Source organism: Mauremys mutica, chromosome 3, assembly GCF_020497125.1.
Source record: "Mauremys mutica isolate MM-2020 ecotype Southern chromosome 3, ASM2049712v1, whole genome shotgun sequence".
NCBI lineage: Eukaryota > Metazoa > Chordata > Testudines > Geoemydidae > Mauremys > Mauremys mutica.
The window spans coordinates 184,682,300-184,703,472 of NC_059074.1; the positions used below are offsets into that span (position 1 = coordinate 184,682,300).

A 21,173-nucleotide genomic window follows, 5' to 3' on the forward strand; every position below is an offset into this window, starting at 1 on the left:
CGCAGACAATACAGCTGCCGTATTCTATAAGAACAGGCAAAGAGGGGCATGGTCAACTTGGCTATGCCAGGATGCAATGTGGCTGTGGTACTTTCGTATTGTTAACTCAATCCATCTCAAAGCCTCTCACCCTTCCAGGTGTTCAAAACAATCTTGCAGATGGATCAAGCAGATCTTTTACCAGTAACCATGGTCTCTCCTACCAGACACAGCCAAATACATTTTCCAACTGTGGGAGACTCCCCATATAGACCTGTTTTAACAAAAGTCAACAGGAAGTGTCATCAGTTTTGTTCTTGAGCAGGTCACAGCCCACAGTCTCTGATGGATGCTTTCCTGTTGCCTTGGACAAGCTCCCATATGCATTTTCCCCAGTTTCTCTTCTATCCAGAATGTTGTTGAAAATCAGGCAGCACCATGCTCGAGTCATACTCATAGATCCAGTATGATCTCAGCAACACTGATTTTCTACTAAGCTGACCCTTTCATACAGATCTCTATTGCCACTACCAACTGGACTCAGATCTGATCTCTCAGGACCATGGTCACCTCCTCCACCCTAACCTGCAGGCCCTCCATCTGATAGTCTAGCTGCTCCATGGCTAACAGGAGGAGGTTTGCTCAAAGGGGATTCAAGATGTACTTGTAAATAGTAAAAAGCCTTCTCCTGGGTTTATTTACCTGGCAAAGTGTAAGAGATTCTCCATTTGCTCTCAGCAAAAAGGCATTCACTCTGTCTGGGCTCTGCTCCATAATGTGTTGGACTATTTGTTACACTTGAAACAACAGGGTCTTGCTATTAGTTCCATCAAGGTCTATCTAGTAGCTAAAACAACGAGGAGTCCTCGTGGCACCTGTCACCTATTGATAATTGTTCATTTTTCTCCAATCCTTTGACAGTTAGATTCACGCAGGGTTTATATCCTCAAGTATAGGATCCTATTCCCCCTTTAGACTTAAACCTGGCATTAGAAAAGTTAATGGGTCCTCCTTTTGAACCATTGGCTAGCTGTTCATTGCTCCATCTCTCTATGAAGATAGACTTTTTTGATGCAATCACCTCAGCCAGGAGAGCAAGTGAATTACAAGTACTAGTTTCTGGACCTCCATATACAATCTTCTACAAAAACAAAGGTATTCCTACACCCTCATTTGAAGTTTCTCACCAAGGTGGACCTCACTTCCACATCAGTCAGGCAATATATTTACCAACTTTTTCCCCGTAAGCCTCATAATCATAGGGATGAGGAGAGAGTCCACACATTAGACATTAGAGGAGTGTTAGCATTTTACCTGGACAGGACTAAACCATTTAGGCCATCGTCTCAATTGTTTCTGGCAATTGCAGACAGAATGAAGGGCCTTCTTCTATTCATTTGTTCTGTGATTTGGCTGATGTTCTGCCACTGAATAGAATGCTAGCATGTTCAACCAGATCTCATGCAGCTTTTCTGGGCCAGCTGCCTATTCTGGACATTTGCAATGCAGCAACTTGATCATCAGTGCATACCTTTGCTTCACTTTATGCCATCTCTCAGCAGTCTAGAAATGATGCCAGATTTGGACATGTGGTCCTTCAATCATTATTCAGATAGATTCTGATTCTACCTCCTGATCAAACTACTTGTGAGTCACCTGAAGTGGAATGGACATGTGCAATCACTTGGAAAAGAAAGCAGTTCCTAACATGTCCTGTAACTGATGTCTTTTGAGATGTGTTGCACTTGTCTATTTCATGACCCATCCTCCTTCCTCTCTCTGTCTGAATCTTCTAGAAAGAAGGAACTGAGAGGGGTTGGGGGAAGCTCTTCCTTTGTAGCTTCGAATGGTGGCATGAGGCAGCAGAAAGCGGTCATGCTGCTCTGATGGTTATCGCTGAGAGAAAAGTCCCCAACAACTCTGCACTGGGTATGCACACACCTGAAGTGGAATGAAAATGTGCAACACATCTCAAAGAACAACAGTTACAGGACAGGTTCATAATCAATTTCTTTATGACAAAATGGAAATATTCAGACAAATAATGTGTTTTCTTTGACAATTATGGAGTTTTTGTTTGAAAAACCAAAACCCAACATTTTTTCAGATTTTGGGTTTTCAAGTAATACCCAAAACATTTTGATGAAACATTTCAATGAAAAGAAATTGTTTTCTTGTGGAGGAAAAAGATCATTCCTTGAGCAGCTTCACCACTAATACCACCAAATCCCACAGTCTATTCCTACTCTTAATGTTGTTTATTCTCCTCTCTGAATTCTGTGATAGATCTGCAACAAGAAAAGTCTCATTAAAGTTTATGCAAATTTATAAACTTTGAGGCCACATAGCAATAATGAAGCAAACTAAAAGCTACTTTATTTAAAAAATGTTAAAAGTTCCATGAGGTAACACAAGCAGCTTCATCTCCAAAAATCTTCCTTAGAGCCCCAGTCTATAATATAATCAATATAATGCTGACTGGCTTTGATACTAAGTACAGAAAAAAATTAAGTTATCCTACTATAATGGCAAACAGTGGGCTACTGAGTTACATTACATCCCCAAATATTCTTTACATAACTTAGAGTAGCAGTTCATATTTTGAGTTCATAATTTTCTTTCTAATGAAAAACATTTACAAAGAGATATAGTCATTTCTCTTTCTAAACTAGAAAAAAACAAGATGAAAGCAGTTAATTGGCCATGAGGAGTATAACAAAGAAAATCATAAATGTTTGCCAATGTCAAGTCAAAATGGTAAAGTCACTTTGCTAGACATAAACCTGTTTGTTTTGCTTTAAAACTTGTGAGTATAGACTGTAAGAGCAACAGAGACTTTCAGAATGGAGGATTCTGACTTCTGAAGTCCGATTTTGCTTTTAGAAAGTGTTTAGTATGTCTGTCTTAATTTAAATATTTTTGGGTTTCATATTTACAAGTCCATAATTTATATTCTTGCTCTTGGTTCTTGCAGAGATATGACAGAGGTAGTTCATATTAAAGACCGAAAGGAAGTAATTCATGAAATGAAATTTTCACCAGATGGCTCTTATCTTGCTGTGGGTTCTAATGATGGCCTCGTGGATATCTATGCAGTTGCTCAACGATACAAGAAGATAGGAGAATGCAGCAAGTCTTCTAGTTTTATTACTCATATTGACTGGTCTGTGGATAGTAAATTCTTGCAAACCAATGATGGTGCAGGAGAGCGACTGTTCTACAAAATGCCATGTAAGTTCAGAGAAGTTAGATTTATGAACAAATAAGCTAGTTTTATGGTTTCTAAGAGGACAGTACAATATATATATTCTAATTTTACATCTCAAAGCAGAAATACTTGTTTATTATTTACCTAAATATCTATTGTTTACTTATAAAATCAGATATAGTTACCATTCAGATTAATCTTTAGTAAGAAGAAATATCTCTCCACATCTGTATTCATCTAATTGCATATTTCCCATAGTATTAGTTATATTTTATACTGACCCACTAAAGAAATAAATTCTAGATCATCATTAATGTCTGAAAAAACCACCTTTTGTTATACACTGGTTTCATTCCTTTCGTATAATGCATAATTCTGGAATTGGTGGTTAAACTAATTATTAAGAATGTAATTACTAGAAGATGGGAGAAACTTGTTTGTGTAAATGTCAAATGTATCCTTGAAATATAAACGTTTTCAAAATTCCACAATAATTATTGGCACTCCAAAATGACACCTATTAAGCTTTGACAGGGCCAGTGGAAATCATGAACACAGATGATGCCAGAAAGTCCTCAGCAGAAGACTGGAAATGTATGGGTAACAGCAGTTTCATAGAATCATAGAATCATAGAATATCAGGGTTGGAAAGGACCTCAGGAGGTCATCTAGTCCAACCCCCTGTTCAAAGCAGGACCAAACCCAACTACCGTATATTCCGGCGTATAAGGCGACGGGGCGTATAAGACGACCCCCTAATTTTTTCATTAAAAAATTAGTTTTGCCATATACTCGCCGTATAAGACGACCCCCCCCCTTCTGCGGGTGGGAAGTCAGAGGGCTCTGGGCTGCCCGCCGCGGCGGACAGCCCAGAGCCTTTTAAATCCTAGCCGCGGCGGGGAGTCAGAGGGCTCTGCGCTGCCCGCCGTGGCGGACAGCCCAGAGCCTTTTAAATCCTAGCCGTGGCGGGGAGTCAGAAGGCTCTGAGCTGCCCGCCGCGGCGGACAGCCCAGAGCCTTTTAAATCCTAGCCGCGGCGGGGAGTCAGAGGGCTCTGCGCTGCCTGCCGTGGCGGACAGCCCAGAGCCTTTTAAATCCTAGCCGTGGCGGGGAGTCAGAAGGCTCTGAGCTGCCCGCCGTGGCGGGGAGCCCAGAGCCTTTTAGATCCCAGCCGCTGCTGGGAGTCAGAAGGCTCTGAGCTGCCCGCCGCGGCGGACAGCCCAGAGCCTTTTAGATCCCAGCCGCTGCTGGGAGTCAGAAGGCTCTGAGCTGCCCGCCGCGGCGGACAGCCCAGAGCCTTTTAGATCCCAGCCGCTGTTGGGAGTCAGAAGGCTCTGAGCTGCCCGCCGCGGCGGACAGCCCAGAGCCTTTTAAATCCCAGCCGCGGCTGGGAGTCAGAAGGCTCTGAGCTGCCCGCCGCGGCAGGGAGCCCAGAGCCTTTTAGATCCCAGCCGCTGCTGGGAGTCAGAAGGCTCTGAGCTGCCCGCCGCGGCGGACAGCCCAGAGCCTTTTAGATCCCAGCCGCTGCTGGGAGTCAGAAGGCTCTGAGCTGCCCGCCGCGGCGGACAGCCCAGAGCCTTTTAAATCCCAGCCGCGGCTGGGAGTCAGAAGGCTCTGAGCTGCCTGCCGCGGCGGGGAGCCCAGAGCCTTTTAGATCCCAGCCGCTGCTGGGAGTCAGAAGGCTCTGAGCTGCCCGCCGCGGCGGGGAGCCCAGAGCCTTTTAGATCCCAGCCGCTGCTGGGAGTCAGAAGGCTCTGAGCTGCCCGCCGCGGCGGACAGCCCAGAGCCTTTTAAATCCCAGCCGCGGCTGGGAGTCAGAAGGCTCCGAGCTGCCCGCCGCGGCGGGGAGCCCAGAGCCTTTTAAATCCCAGCCGCGGCTGGGAGTCAGAAGGCTCCGAGCTGCCCGCCGTGGCGGGGAGCCCAGAGCCTTTTAGATCCCAGCCGCGGCTGGGTGTCAGAAGGCTCCGAGCTGCCCACAGCGCAGAGCCTTTTAAATCCTAGCCGCGGAGGGAAGTCAGAGGGCTACAAGTTTATACCCGGCGTATAAAACGACCCCCGATTTTAAATCCTAGCCGCGGCGGGGAGTCAGAGGGCTCTGCGCTGCCCGCCGTGGCGGACAGCCCAGAGCCTTTTAAATCCTAGCCGTGGCGGGGAGTCAGAAGGCTCTGAGCTGCCCGCCGCGGCGGACAGCCCAGAGCCTTTTAAATCCTAGCCGCGGCGGGGAGTCAGAGGGCTCTGCGCTGCCTGCCGTGGCGGACAGCCCAGAGCCTTTTAAATCCTAGCCGTGGCGGGGAGTCAGAAGGCTCTGAGCTGCCCGCCGTGGCGGGGAGCCCAGAGCCTTTTAGATCCCAGCCGCTGCTGGGAGTCAGAAGGCTCTGAGCTGCCCGCCGCGGCGGACAGCCCAGAGCCTTTTAGATCCCAGCCGCTGTTGGGAGTCAGAAGGCTCTGAGCTGCCCGCCGCGGCGGACAGCCCAGACCCTTTTAAATCCCAGCCGCGGCTGGGAGTCAGAAGGCTCTGAGCTGCCCGCCGCGGCTGGGAGCCCAGAGCCTTTTAGATCCCAGCCGCTGCTGGGAGTCAGAAGGCTCTGAGCTGCCCGCCGCGGCGGACAGCCCAGAGCCTTTTAAATCCCAGCCGCGGCTGGGAGTCAGAAGGCTCTGAGCTGCCTGCCGCGGCGGGGAGCCCAGAGCCTTTTAGATCCCAGCCGCTGCCGGGACTCAGAGGGCTCTGGGCTGCCCGCTACAGCGGGGAGCCCAGAGCCTTTTAGATCCCAGCCGCTGCTGGGAGTCAGAAGGCTCTGAGCTGCCCGCCGCGGCGGACAACCCAGAGCCTTTTAGATCCCAGCCGCGGCAGGGAGTCAGAAGGCTCCGGGCTCCCCGCTGTGGCGGGGAGCCCAGAGCCTTTTAAATCCCAGCCGCGGCTGGGAGTCAGAAGGCTCCGAGCTGCCCGCCGCGGCGGGGAGCCCAGAGCCTTTTAAATCCCAGCCGCGGCTGGGAGTCAGAAGGCTCCGAGCTGCCCGCCGTGGCGGGGAGCCCAGAGCCTTTTAGATCCCAGCCGCGGCTGGGTGTCAGAAGGCTCCGAGCTGCCCACAGGGCAGCGCAGAGCCTTTTAAATCCTAGCCGCGGAGGGAAGTCAGAGGGCTACAAGTTTATACCCGGCGTATAAAACGACCCCCGATTTTTGGGGGTTGTTTTTTAGCCCAAAAACCCGTCTTATACGCCGGAAAATACGGTAAATCATCCCAGCCAGGGCTTTGTCAAGTCTGACCTTAAAAACCTCTAAGAAAGGAGATTCCACCACCTCCCTAGGTAACCCATTCCAGTGCTTCACTACTCTCTGAGTAAAAAAGATTTTCTTAATATCCAACCTAAACCTCCCCCACTGCAACTTGAGACCATTACTCCTTGTTCTCTCATCTGCTACCACTGTGAACAGTCTAGATCCATCCTCTTTGGAACCCCCTTTCAGGTAGTTGAAAGCAGCTATCAAATCCCCCCTCATTCTTCTCTTCTGCAGACTAAACAATCCCAGTTCCCTCAGCCTCTCCTCATAAGTCATGTGCTCCAGCCCCCTAATCATTTTTGTTGCCCTCCGCTGGACTCTTTCCAATTTGTCCACATCCTTCTTGTAGTGTGGGGCCCAAAACGGGACACAGTACTCCAGATGAGGCCTCACCAATGTCGAATAGAGGGGAATAATCACATCCCTCGATCTGCTGGCAGTGCCCCTACTTATACAGCCCAAAATGCCGTTAGCCTTCTTGGCAACATTGTTGACTCATATCGAGCTTCTCATCCACTGTAACCCCTAGGTCATTTTCTGCAGAACTGCTTCCTAGCCATTCGGTCCCTAGTCTATAACAGTGAATGGGATTCTTCCGTCCTAAGTGCAGGACTCTGCACCTGTCCTTGTTGAACCTCATCAGGTTTCTTTTGGCCCAGTCCTCTAATTTATCTAGGTCCCTCTGTATCCTATCCCTACCCTCCAGCGTATCTACCACTCCTCCAAGTTTAGTGTCATCTGCAAACTTGCTGAGAGTGCAGTCCACGCCATCCTCCAGATCATTAATGAAGATATTGAACAAAACCGGTCCCAGGACCGACCCTTGGGGCACTCCACTTGAAACCGGCTGCCAACTAGACATGGAGCCGTTGATCACTACCCGTTGAGCCCGATGATCTAGCCAGCTTTCTCTCCACCTTATAGTCCAATCATCCAGCCCATACTTCTTTAACTTGCTGGCAAGAATACTGTGGGAGACTGTATCAAAAACTTTGCTAAAGTCAAGGAATAACAAATCCACTGCTTTCCCCTCATCCACAGACCCAGTGATCTCCTCATAGAAGGCAGTTAGGTTAGTCAGGCATGACTTGCCCTTGGTGAATCCATGCTGACTGTTCCTGATCACTTTCCTCTCCTCTAAGTGCTTCAGAATTGATTCCTTGAGGACCTGCTCCATGATTTTTCCAGGGACTGAGGTGAGGCTGACTGGCCTGTAGTTCCCCGGATCCTCTTTCTTCCTTTGTTTAAAGATGGGCACTACAGTAGCCTTTTTCCAGTCATCCGGGACCTCCCCCGTTCGCCATGAGTTTTCAAAGATAATGGCCAATGGCTCTGCAATCACATCCGCCAACTCCTTTAGCACCCTTGGATGCAGCGCATCCGGCCCCATGGACTTGTGCTCATCCAGTTTTTCTAAAAAGTCCTGAACCACTTCTTTCTCCACAGAGGGCTGGTCACCTTCTCCCCATACTGTGCTGCCCAGTGCAGCAGTCTGGGAGCTAACCTTGTTTGTGAAGACAGAGGCAAAAAAAGCATTGAATACATTAGCTTTTTTCACATCCTCTGTGACTAGGTTGCCTCCCTCATTCAGTAAGGGGCCCACACTTTCCTTGACTTTCTTCTTGTTGCTAACATACCTGAAGAAACCCTTCTTGTTACTCTTAACATCTCTTGCTAGCTGCAACTCCAAGTGTGATTTGGCCTTCCTAATTTCACTCCTGCATGCCTGAGCAATATTTTTATACTCCTCCCTGGTCATTTGTCCAATCTTCCACTTCTTGTAAACTTTTTTTATGTTTAAGATCAGCAAGGATTTCACTGTTAAGCCAAGCTGGTCGCCTGCCATATTTACTACTCTTTCTATACATTGGGATGGTTTTTTCCTGCAACTTCATTTAGGATTCTTTAAAATACAGCCAGCTCTCCTGGACTCCTTTCCCCCTCATCTTATTTTCCCAGGGGATCCTGCCCATCAGCTCCCTGAGGGAGTCAAAGTCTGCTTTTTTTGAAGAGCAGTACAGCCTAAAGTGTAGTAACGAGTTTAGTATTAGAAAGAGGGACTGAGAGGAGAGTTCATTCTACCCAAGAGAGTCACTAATTCACTTTAAACCTAAACATGTCCACTCTTCCAATATTGATCTTATGTAGAATCATAGAATATCAAGGTTGGAAGGGACCTCAGGAGGTCATCTAGTCCAACCCCCTACTCAAAGCAGGACCAGTCCCCAGACAGCTTTTTGCCCCAGGTTCCTAAGTGGCCCCCTCAAGGGTTGAGCTCACAACCCTGGGTTTAGCAAGCTAATGTGCAAACCACTGAGCTATCCCTATCATAAAAGCTGGTTAGAAAATGGAGTCCCATGCCCCACCATGCCCAGGCTTCCATGGTCTAGGATCCTGGCTGTGCATCACAGAGCCTGGAAGTCATGAGAACTCAGTCTTGAGACAGAGCTCTCAAGATATCCAGGCTCCAGGGCATAGTGTTGGGAACCTGCAGGTTCTTGGATGGAACCCCACACCACCAGAGAGAACCCTACAGCAGGGACCCTGGAAGCCATGACAATCCTGGCTCAAGCTGGGGCTTTCAGGATTTATGGGCTTTCTGCTGTGGAGCTGGGAGACCTGGCTCTGGGGCAGTCTGCATGATATGGCTGCCCTGGATACACATGCCCAGGCAGCTGCTGACTAAAATTGACATTCTTGTCTATTTCATTGCTGCTTGTTTCTCCCAAACTGCAAATCTTGGCCAGCTCTACTAATCATGACAAACTATGTAATGGTTTTGTGACACTGACAACATAAAGATTATGATGAGACTACTAAACTCATTTTCACTTGTGACCTTGGCCAGGATTTGAATCCAGATCACCAAAAGTGAAAAGCTAATATATTAGCCTGCACCAAAATTTAGAATTTTAAAGGTTCTTTATATTATTTATACATTTGAAAGGACAAGCACTTAATATGTTTTTTGGGGCTTGATCATCTGTGTTTGTACAGCACCAAGCACAACAGGATCACAATCCTGCATGGATTCTCTGAGTGGTACCATAGTAAAAATCATTAATTTTGTTTAAAGCTTAATAAGTAAGTATCTAGATTAAAACTGCCTTTCAGATTTAGAAAAATATGACAAATAACAGGAAAAGATTTTGTTTTGGTTTAAAACATGAGTGTAAAAACTAGTTTAAAAATGATTACCTAAATCTCTCATGTTAAACTTTATTTACTTGTCATCACTGTGTTAACTTTAAAATGAACAGATCTTAAAAACAAAAAATCAGTTTATGATCAGCATTCTGTTTCTGTTTAAAAATGATTACCTAAATTTCTCATGTTAAACTTTATTTACTTGTCATCACTGTGTTAACTTTATAATGAACAAATCTTAAAAACAAAAAAATCAGTTTATGATCAGCACTCTGTTTCTCAAAGTTTGCATCACTTGAGGTTTCTATATCTGCATGTAATATACATATATCCTGGGGAATAACAATTTGAAGGGTTTTTTTGTTAATATTATATGGTGAGTAGCACAGAGGAAAAAATGTTTACTTCAATAAATTATGGCACATTAAAGGCTAAATTAAGCATATCCAGCACATAGATAATATAGTGATAGGCACTTTAGAATTGTTGATAGATTTACATTTAGATTTAAATTTTTGGAATATTCTTCTAGCCAAGAAATCCAGTGAACTGTACATCCCTGATAGCTTTATAATAATTTTAGAATGAAAGCTAAAGATTTAGTCTATATTTAACAATTTTGAAGAAAAAAGAAATGTTACAATTAATTGATTTCAGATAATTTTTAATGTCTACTGTAGATATGAGCTTGAACCAAAAACCCTGGATTTGACACCCCCAAGAATTAGACCCATCTCTAATTTAGTGAAGTTTTAAAATTAGATTGCTTTCTTTTCAGCTGACATCTCCTTATATGTTTAAAATGTAGCTAATGCATTCTATCACATATGGTAAGTTTAACTGTGTTTCCCCTACAGAATTGTTATAGTCTTCTTGGGACAAGTCCAAAGTTCTTCATAACCATTCTTGAAATTATTCTTCAATGAAATGTGACTTCAAACATTACTCTGCTGATCAGCTCATGTTGTGTTGCTGATACAATCTTAATACAATAGGATTATGTGCGATCATTGCAAATGAAACATGAATAAATATGTTTGTCAGCTAATATTCTTTCCCCAATTATGTTTGTTCTCCTAGTACATACAAGACATTCAGAAATGCTATTTACATAGGGAGCATTAAAGATTATCATGAAGTAATAACAAGCCTAATTAACTTAGGGGAAAGCTATTACCTATAGAAAAGTCTTTGTTAATGTAAAGAGTTATTATATAGTGACAATTTAACCAAATATTCTCATTTAATTGATATTATATAATCCAATAAAGCAAACTCCTGTACCAGTTGTAAAAGTGAAGTTAATAAATTGAGGTAGATTTAGGATAGTATATTTTAGAATTTTAGTCCCCATTTCAAAATTTGAATTAGTATATATTATTTTATTAATTTTATAGCACCTAAAAGTGTTCTCTTTATTTATGTGTATATGTAACTGTACAGTTAGAGGCATTTATTTTATGGAACTGCTATAGATGTGAATTTCTGAGTCAAAATGGTGTAAAATCAGGATCTAGATAATCTGTGTAAAGTGCTGAGATTCTACAGTGATGATCTAGGAAAAATCATAACCAGATAGATCATGTTTATTTAAAATAAAATAATCTTTCTTTCTTGACATAAATACACTGAACTCAAAAAGAACACACAACTAACTATAATGGAGAAAAGCATCTTTTTAATGAAAAGATAGTTGTTTAAACAGCATATTAATTTGACTCTTTTCAGCTGGGAAACATTTAACAAGCAAAGATGAGATCAAAGGAATTCATTGGGCCTCATGGACCTGTGTGATAGGGCCTGAAGTGAATGGAATTTGGCCCAAATATACCAACATTACAGATGTCAACTCTGTGGATGGAAATTACAGCAGCTCAGTGCTAGTGACTGGAGATGATTTTGGATTTGTAAAATTATTCAAATTTCCTTGCCTAAAGAAAGGTAAGACACAGTTTTCATCTCAGGAATTAAATAATTAAACTGCCACGGAATGTATGCCATATTACACTGATATTATACTAATATAATTATTGGGAATTTAATCTCCCCTTGATGCCCATTCAAAACTGCAATTAATATTAATGAGAATCATGTGCACATAGGAGAGAATATGTTCCATTGATTCTAAAATGATCATTCAATCAATGCTTGCGATGTTTCAGTGGAGTGGGTATTGCCTTATGTAACACTTAATATAAGCAGATGTCAAATAAGACTATTCTAATCACTTTCCAGAAGAGTGTATTTCTTTTCGCCTGCATATTTTAGACCAGGGGTCTCAAACATGCGGCCCGCGGAGCTCTTCCCTGCGGCCCGCGGAGCTCCCCAGGGGAGCTCCGCAGGGGCCCCCAAGAGAAAAGCGGAGGCTCCCGCCTCCGCCCCTCTCCTGGAGCCTCGGCGCATAGAGCGCCGAGTCTCCGTCCGAGCGCCTGAGCCCCGCCCCGATCCGAGCCGCGTGGGGAGGGGGCGGGGCTGGGAGCTCTGGGCTGAGCGCTGCGCTCGGCGTGGAGCTCCCAGCCCCGCCCCCTCACCACGCGGCTCTGAGCGGGACCGCCGGAGACGCGCTCGGGTAAGGGGGGGGGGGGAAAGCGGGACCCGCCGGGCCCGGGCCGGGCCGGGCCGGGCTGGGGGAAGGGAAGCGGGACCCGCCGGGGCCGGGCGGGGGGGGGGGAAGGGAAGCGCTCAGGGCTGGGGCAGAGGATTAGGGTGCGGGGGGATGAGGGGTTCATGATGTGGGGGCGCTCAGGGCTGGGGCAGAGGATTCGGGGGAGGGGGGATGAGGGCTCTGGCTGGGGCTGAGGATTAGGGTGCAGGGTCCTAGTGCCTGCCCTCCGCCAGTACTGGCAAGGCAGGCTTCCCTTACCCTGAGCCTCTCCAACCCCAAACCCTCAGCCCCAGCCAGAGCCCTCATTCCCCCCGCACCCTAATCCTCAGCCCCAGCCCTGAGCACCCCCACATCATGAACCCCTCATCCCCCTGCACCCTAATCCTCAGCCCCAGCCAGAGCCCTCATCCCCCCACACCCTAATCCTCTGCCCCAGCCCTGAGCGCCCCCACATCATGACCCCCTCATCCCCCCGCACCCTAATCCTCTGCCCCAGCCCTGAGCGCCCCCACATCATGAACCCCTCATCCCCCCGCACCCTAATCCTCTGCCCCAGCCCTGAGCGCCCCCACATCATGAACCCCTCATCCACAGCCCTCACCCCACAGCCCAACCCTCTTCCCTAGCCCTGAGCCCCCTCGCATCATGAACCCCTCATCCACAGCCCTCACCCCACAGCCCAACCCTCTTCCCTAGCCCTGAGCCCCCTCACATCATGAACCCCTCATCCACAGCCCTCACCCCACAGCCCAACCCTCTTCCCTAGCCCTGAGCCCCCTCCTGCATCATGTACCCCTCGCCCTCAGCCCCACAGCCCTCACCCCTGCACTCCCTCCTATCCCCAAACTCCGTCCCAAAGCCTGCACCCCCACCCCCTGCCGCAGCCTGGAGCCTGCATCGAGCACAGAGCCTGCATCCAGACCCCCTCCCCCACCCAAACTCCCTCCCAGAGCCTTAGGCAGTAAATCTAAGTGCGTGTTTTGTCCTTTGAGTGAGGTGCATTACTGAGTGTATATATTTATTAAAACTGCGCGCGCTTAGGGGAGGAGGTGGAGAAGAGACAGGGCAGGGGCGGGGCCTCATGGAAGGGGTGGATTGGGGGTGGGGCCAGGGGCAGCAAGGGGGCGTGTCAGTGATGCGGCCCTCGGGCCAATGCACTAGTCCTCATGCGGCCCTCGGGGTCATTTGAGTTTGAGACCCCTGTTTTAGACCCTTGCCTTTTAGTAAAATATTTCTATCTCACCATTCTGAAAAAGATCCACTTGTTGCAACTGAGCTATTGTTATTATCATAGCATCTTTATAACTCTGTCCTATAAAAATCATCTCCTTACTAGCATAATATGTTCATGTATTGATGACACAGACTGGGGAGGGGGCTTTCTTAAATGTTTGGATCCTGGTTATTGAGAAACCAGTCAGCTCTGCAACAGACTTATGTCTGGTCTAGACGACATACCTATATTGGTATAACTATGTTGCATGGGGTGTGAAAAATCCACACGCCTGAGCAATGTAATTATATCGACCTAACCACCCATGTAAATAGCGCAATGTCAATGGGAGAGTTTCTCCTACTGACATAGCTACCGCCTCTCAGGGACATGGATTAACTATGCCAATGGGAATGCTCTCACCTGTCAGCTTGGAGTGTCTTTGTTAAAGTGCTACAGTGGTGCAGCTGTGCCAAAGCAGTGTTTTAAGTGTAGATGTGCTCTGAACTTTTGGGGAGAAATCTACTTTACTAGCTAGGAAAGGTAACTATTGATAACTGTAGACTCATGTTTGCATTTTATGATTTTCTTTAGTATTGTAACCAGTTGTTTCCACCACTCTACTTTGTTTCTAGTTAAATCTTAATTCTTACTTAAATAAACGATTTTCTGTTTTATTATAAGTGCTCACAAGTGCTGTGTGGTTTACAGGAACAGTGGTTTAAGGTAAAACTGGTAAGCTACACTACATCTTGGGGTATAGAGGATCTGGAATTTCTGAGAGTAGCCAGTGTTGGGCTGGATATCACAGGGGAATGACTCAAAGGGATTCAAAGATTGGGGTGTACCTGTTGTTAACCTGCAAGGCAAAGGAAGGGCTGGCATAAGCCCACTTTGAGTGGCTGAAATGGCAGTGGCAGTGGCAGTGTCAGGGAGCTAATACCCAGCTAGCCCAAGAAAGACGCCCTCTCACTGGAGGCAGAGAGTAACAAGGGGATTCTCAGTTTTGGGTACCTTGAGAACAGGCACTCTTTCCCAAATCCTTTAATCAGACAGGGAGATAGTCAACTTTTTTTTATTTGGGAAGGACTACAGTTAAAAATAATAGCTGTTGACTATTATTTTCACATTACCTAATTGTTGTAGCAGGGACAGTCCACGGATAACTGAGTTTGTTCTCGTCAGCCTAGCAGGGAACAGTCTGTGATGGCCTCAGCTGCTTGAAGACCCTATCTTTTCCCCCAGAGTACCAGCTGATTCTTGGTAGCTGGGCCTGGGTTGAAGTTCTTTCCTGCAGCAGGCTCTGGCTCCTTTCTTCCCTGGCTGGGAAATGGCTCAGCAAGCAGGGTCACCTCTTCTTGGGAGGTGAGATCTGTGCATCTGGGTGGGGCTCACCATCTGTGCTTCTCCCACTCTTTTTCAGATAGGCTGACTGTTTCCCTCGTCTCACAAAATTACTGATACTCTTTCTGTCTCTGTGCCTGAGGACTTCTGATTCTCTCTCTCCAAGGAAACCAGAGATAGGTCCAGCCAGCTGACTCTCCTCTGGGGCTGACTCCTAGAGCCTCCTGATTGGCTCTTCACATCTTTGTCCACCGCTGTCAGTATGCTCTTTCCAGGGCTGGCTCCAGGGTTTTTGCCGCCCCAGGTGGCAAAAAGGAGAGGAAAAAAAAAGCCGTGATTGCGATCTGCAGCTCTACCACCGCCGCTTCAGTCTTCGGCGGCAATTCGGTGGCTGGTCCTTCACTCCAAGAAGGAGTGAGGGACACGCTGCTGCTGAAGACCCGGATGTGCCGCCTCTCACTGTTGGCCGCCACAAGCAGCTGCTTGCTGGACTGGTGCCTGGAGCCTGCCCTGGCTCTTTTCACAAAAAAAGTGGAGAGGCTAGACATTATGGAGACTGTGATTCTTTAGCTGTTCTTTTGTAGCCTGTGACTCAAGTCCCATCAGGCCTGGAGGTCAAATGACCTCAATCTGCCATCTTATTTGTAGTGTTTTCTTTGTCATTGTCTCTGGGTGAGGGAGGAATCAAGGTAGTTACATAAGCAAAACAGAAAAGTCATTGTTTTCTATAGTAATTAGCAGATCAGGAGTAGGCTGTTCCCATTCTTCTTTCTGCCACATTGTAGACTGTTCTACAGAGAATACAGTGACTATATAATACCAAGAGGCCAGCTAAATATTTCAGAGTACTGCGGGGAAGGTTTTGTTTTAGTTTTAGTTTTAGTTTTATTCTGTAATCTTGCGCCATTCTTACTAAGTGAGTAGTGATTGAATGATAGAATCATAGAATATTAGGGTTGGAAGAGACCTCACGAGTCCATCTAGTCCAATCCCCTGTTCAAAGCAGGACCAACACCAACTAAATCATCTCAGCTAAGGCTTTGTCAAGCCAGGCCTTAAAAACCTCTAAGGTAACCTCCCTAGGTAACCCATTCCAGTGCTTCACCACCCTCCTAGTGAAATAGTGTTTCCTAATATCCAACCTAGACCTCCCCCACTGCAATTTGAGACCATTGCTTCTTGTTCTGTCATCTGCCACCACTGAGAACAGCCAAGCTCCATCCTCTTTGGAACCCCCTTCAGGTAGTTGAAGGCTGCTATCAAATCCCCCCTCACTCTTCTCTTCTGCAGACTAAATAACCCCAGTTCCCTCAGCCTCTCCTTGTAAGTCATGTGCCCTAGCCCCCTAATCATTTTCGTTGCCCTCCGCTGGACTCTCTCCAATTTGTCCACATCCCTTCTGTAGTTTGGGGACCAAAACTGGACACAGTACTCCAGGTGTGGCCTCACCAGTGTCGAATAGAGGGGAATAATCACTTCCCTTGATCTGCTGGCAATGCTCCTACTAATACAGCCCAATATGCCGTTGGCCTTCTTGGCAATGAGGGCACATTGCTGACATATATCCAGCTTCTTCTCCACTGTAATCTCCAGGTCCTTTTTTGCAGAACTGATGCTTAGCCAGTTGATCCCCAGCCTATAGCGGTGCATGGGATTCTTCCGTCCTAAGTGCAGGACTCTGCACTTGTCCTTGTTTAACCTCATCAGATTTCTTTTGGCCCAATTCTCCAATTTGTCTAGGTCACTCTGGACCCTATCCCTACCCTCCAGCTGTCTACCTCTACCCCAGTTTAGTGTCATCTGCGAACTTGCTGAGGGTGCAATTAATCCCATCATCCAGATCATTAATAAAGATGTTGAAGAAAACCGGCCCCAGGACCAACCCCGGGGTCACTCCTCTTGATACCAGCTGCCAACTAAACATCCAGCTGTTGATCACTACCTGTTGAGCCCAACAATCTAGCCAGCTTTCTATCCACCTTATAGCCCATTCATCCAATCCATACTTTGGAGGACAAGTGCTAGTAACAATAATAGGGCTCAGATTTTTCTGGATGTGATAGCTGATGGATTTCTTCACCAAGTAGTTGAAGAACCAACAAGAGGGGATGCCATTTTAGATTTGGTTTTGGTGAGTAGTGAGGACCTCATAGAAGAAATGGTTGTAGGGGACAACCTTGATTCGAGTGATCATGAGCTAATTCAGTTCAAACTAGATGGAAGGATAAACAAAAATAGATCTGGGACTAGGGTTTTTTATTTCAAAAGGGCTAACTTTAAAGAATTAAGAAAATTAGTTAGGGAAGTGGATTGGACTGAAGAACTTGTGGCTCTAAAGGCGGAGGAGGCCTGGAATTACTTCAGGTCAAAGTTGCAGAAACTATCAGAAGCCTGCATCCCAAGAAAGGGGAAAAAAATCATAGGCAGGAGTTGTAGGCCAAGCTGGATGAGCAAGCATCTCAGAGAGGTGATTAGGAAAAAGCAGAAAGCCTACAAGGAGTGGAAGATGGGAAGGATTAGCAAGGAAAGCTACCTTATTGAGGTCAGATCATGTAGGGATAAAGTGAGAAAGGGAAAAGCCATTTAATTCCCTTGCAAAGGGAATTAAAACCAATAGTAAAAGGTTCTATAGCCATATAAATAAGAAGAAAACAAAGAAAGAAGTGGGACCGCTAAACACTGAGGATGGAATGGAGGTTAAGGATAATCTAGGCATGGCCCAATATCTAAACAAATACTTTGCCTCAGTCTTTAATGAGGCTAATGAGGAGCTTAGGGATAATGGTAGGATGACAAATGGCAATGAGGATATAGAGGTAGATATTACCACATCCGAGGTAGAAGCCAAACTCGAACAGCTTAATGGGACAAAATCAGAAGGCCCAGATAATCTTCATCCAAGAATATTAAAGGAACTGGCACATGAAATTGCAGGAACAAACCATCCCGATGTGTAGGAAGAGAAGTAAATATGGCAGGTGACCAGCTTGGCTTAACAGTGAAATCCTTGCTCGTCTTAAACACAAAAGAACAGCTTACAAGAAGTGGAAGATTGGACAAATAACCAGGGAGGAGTATAAAAGTATTGTTCAGGCATGCAGGTGTGAAATCAGGAAGGCCAAATCACACTTGGAGTTGCAGCTAGCCGGAGATGTTAGGAGTAACAAGAAGGGTTTCTTTAGGTATGTTAGCAACAGGAAGAAAGTCAAGGAAAGTGTGGGCCCCTTGCTGAATGAGGGAGGGAACCTAGTGACAGAGGATGTGGAGAAAGCTAGTGTACTCAATGCTTTTTTTGCCTCTGTCTTCACAGACAAGGTCAGCTCCCAGACAGCTGCACTCTGCAGCACAGTATGGGGAGGAGGTGACCAGCTCTCTGTGGAGAAAGAAGTAGTTCGGGGCTATTTAGGAAAGCTGGACGAGCACAAGTCCATGGGGCCGGATGCGCTGCATCCGAGGGTGCTAAAGGAGTTGGCCGATGAGATTGCAGAGCCATTGGCCATTATCTTTGAAAAATCATGGCGATCGGGGGAGGTCCCGGATGACTGGAAAAAAGCTAATGTAGTGCCCATCTTTAAAAAAGGGAAGAAGGAAGATCCAGGGAACTACAGGCCAGTCAGTCTCACCTCAGTCCCTGGAAAAATCATGGAACAGGTCCTCAAGGAATCAATCCTGAACCACTTAAAGGAGGGGAAAGTGATCAGGAACAGTCAGCATGGATTCACCAAGGGCAAGTCATGCCTGACTAACCTAATTGCCTTCTATGACGAGATAACCGGCTCTGTGGATGAGGGGAAAGCAGTGGATGTACTATTTCTGGATTTTAGCAAAGCTTTTGATACAGTCTCCCACAGTATTCTTGCCAGCAAGTTAAAGAAGTCTGGGCTGGATGAATGGACGGTAAGGTGGATAGAAAACTGGCTAGATGGTCGGGCTCAACGGGTAGTGATCAATGGTTCCATGTCTAGATGGCAGCCGGTATCAAGTGGAGTGCCCCAAGGGTCGGTGCTGGGGCCGGTTTTGTTCAATATCTTCATTAACGATCTGGAGGATGGTGTGGACTGCACCCTTAGCAAGTTTGCAGATGACACTAAACTGGGAGGAGTTGTTGATACACTGGAGGGTAGGGATAGGATACAGAGGGACCTAGACAAATTAGAGGATTGGGCCAAAAGAAATATGATGAGGTTCAACAAGGACAAGTGCAGAGTCCTGCACTTAGGACGGAAGAATCCCATGCACTGCTACAGACTAGGGACCGAATGGCTGGGTAGCAGTTCTGCAGAAAAGGACCTAGGGGTTATGGTGGACGAAAAGCTGAATATGAGTCAACAGTGTGCCCTTGTTGCCAAGAAGGCTAATGGCATTTTGGGTTGTATAAGTAGGGGCATTTCCAGCAGATCAAGGGATGTGATCATCCCCTCTACTCAGCACTGGTGAGGCCTCATTTGGAGTACTGTGTCCAGTTTTGGGCCCCACACTACAAGAAGGATGTGGATAAATTGGAGAGAGTCCAGCGGAGGGCAACAAAAATGATTAGGGGGCTGGAGCACATGACTTATGAGGAGAGGCTGAGGGAACTGGGATTGTTTAGTCTGCAGAAGAGAAGAATGAGGGGGGATTTGATAGCTGCTTTCAACTACCTGAAAGGGGGTTCCAAAGAGGATGGATCTAGACTGTTCTCAGTGGTAGAAGATGATAGAACAAGGAGTAATGGTCTCAAGTTGCAGAGGGGGAGGTTTAGGTTGGATATTAGGAAAAACTTTTTCACTAGTAGGGTGGTGAAGAACTGGAATGGGTTACCTAGGGAGGTAGTGGAATCTCCTTCCTTAGAGGTTTTTAAGGTCAGGCTTGACAAAGCCCTGGCTGGGATGATTTAGTTGGGTTTGGTCCTGCTTTGAGCAGGGGGTTGGACTAGATGACCTCCTGAGGTCCCTTCCAACCCTGAGATTCTATGATTCTATGATAAGCCCATTAGCAAGAATTTTTAATGAATCAGTAAACTCAGGGGTTGTACTGTACGACTGGAGAATTGCTAACATAGTTCCTATTTTTAAGAAAGGGAAAAAAAGTGATCCAAGTAACTATAGGCCTGTTAGTTTGACATCTGTAGTACGTAAGGTCTTGGAAAAAATTTTGAAGGAGAAAGTCGTTAAGGACATTGAGGTCAATGGTAATTGGTACAAAATACAACATGGTTTTACAAAAGGTAGATCGTGCCAAACCAACCTGATCGCCTTCTTTGAGAAGGTAACAGATTTTTTAGACAAAGGAAACTAATTTACAGTGGATCTAATTTACCTCGATTTCAGTAAGGCATTTGACATGGTTCCACATGGGGAATTATTAGTTAAATTGGAAAAGATGGGGATCAGTATGAAAATTGAAAGGTGGATAAAAATTAGAACTGGTTAAAGGGGAGACTACAACGGGTTGTACTGAAAAGTGAACTGTCAGGCTGGAAGGAGGTTACTAGTGGAGTTCCTCAGGGATCAGTTTTGGGACCAACCTTATTTAACCTTTTTATTACTGACCTTGGCACAAAAAGTGGGAATGTGCTAATAAAGTTTGCAGATGACACAAAGCTGGGAGGTATTGCTAACACAGAGAAGGACCGGGATATCATACAGGAAGATCTGGATGACCTTGTAAACTGGAGTAATAGTAATAGGATGAAATTTAATAGTGAAAAGTGCAAGGTCATGCATTTCGGGATTAATAACAAGAATTTTAGTTATAAATTGGGGACACATCAGTTGGAAGTAACAGAGGAGGAGAAGGACCTTGGAGTACTGGTTGATCACAGGATGACTATGAGCCGCCAATGTGATATGGCCGTTAAAAAAGCTAATGCAGTTTTAGGATGCATCAGGCGAGGTATTTGCAGCAAAGATAAGGAGGTGTTAGTACCGTTGTACAAGGCACTGGTGAGACCTCATCTGGAATACTGTGTGCAGTTCTGGTCTCCCATGTTTAAAAAGGATGAATTCAAACTGGAACAGGTTCAGAGACGGGCTACTAGGATGATCCGAGGAATGGAAAACCTGTCTTATGAAAGGAGACTCAAAGAGCTTGGCTTGTTTAGCCTAACCAAAAGAAGGTTGAGGGGGGATATGATTGCTCTTTATAAATATATCAGAGGGATTAATATCAGGGAGGGAGAGGAATAAGCTTAGTACCAATGTGGACACAAGAACAAATGGATATAACCTGGACATTAGGAAGTTTAGACTTGAAATCAGACAAAGGTTTCTAACCATTAGAGGAGTGAAGTTCTGGAACAGCCTTCCAAGGGGAGTAGTGGGGGCAAAAGACATATCTGGCTTCAAGACTAAGCTTGATAAGTTTATGGAGGGGATGGTATGATGGGATAGCCTAATTTTGGCAATTAATTTAGCAAT

At 46.1% G+C, this 21,173-nt stretch overlaps 1 protein-coding gene across 1 annotated transcript in view; it reads left to right on the plus strand.

Moving 5' to 3' along the window:
* Positions 1-21,173, plus strand: part of EML6 (EMAP like 6) — a 403,172-nt gene that overhangs the window by 193,837 nt on the left and 188,162 nt on the right. Inside the window, exons 9-10 of the mRNA XM_045011334.1 lie at positions 2,954-3,210; positions 11,342-11,554. Of these exons, the coding sequence (XP_044867269.1) occupies positions 2,954-3,210; positions 11,342-11,554 (470 nt within the window). The remainder of the gene's footprint in view (positions 1-2,953; positions 3,211-11,341; positions 11,555-21,173) is intronic.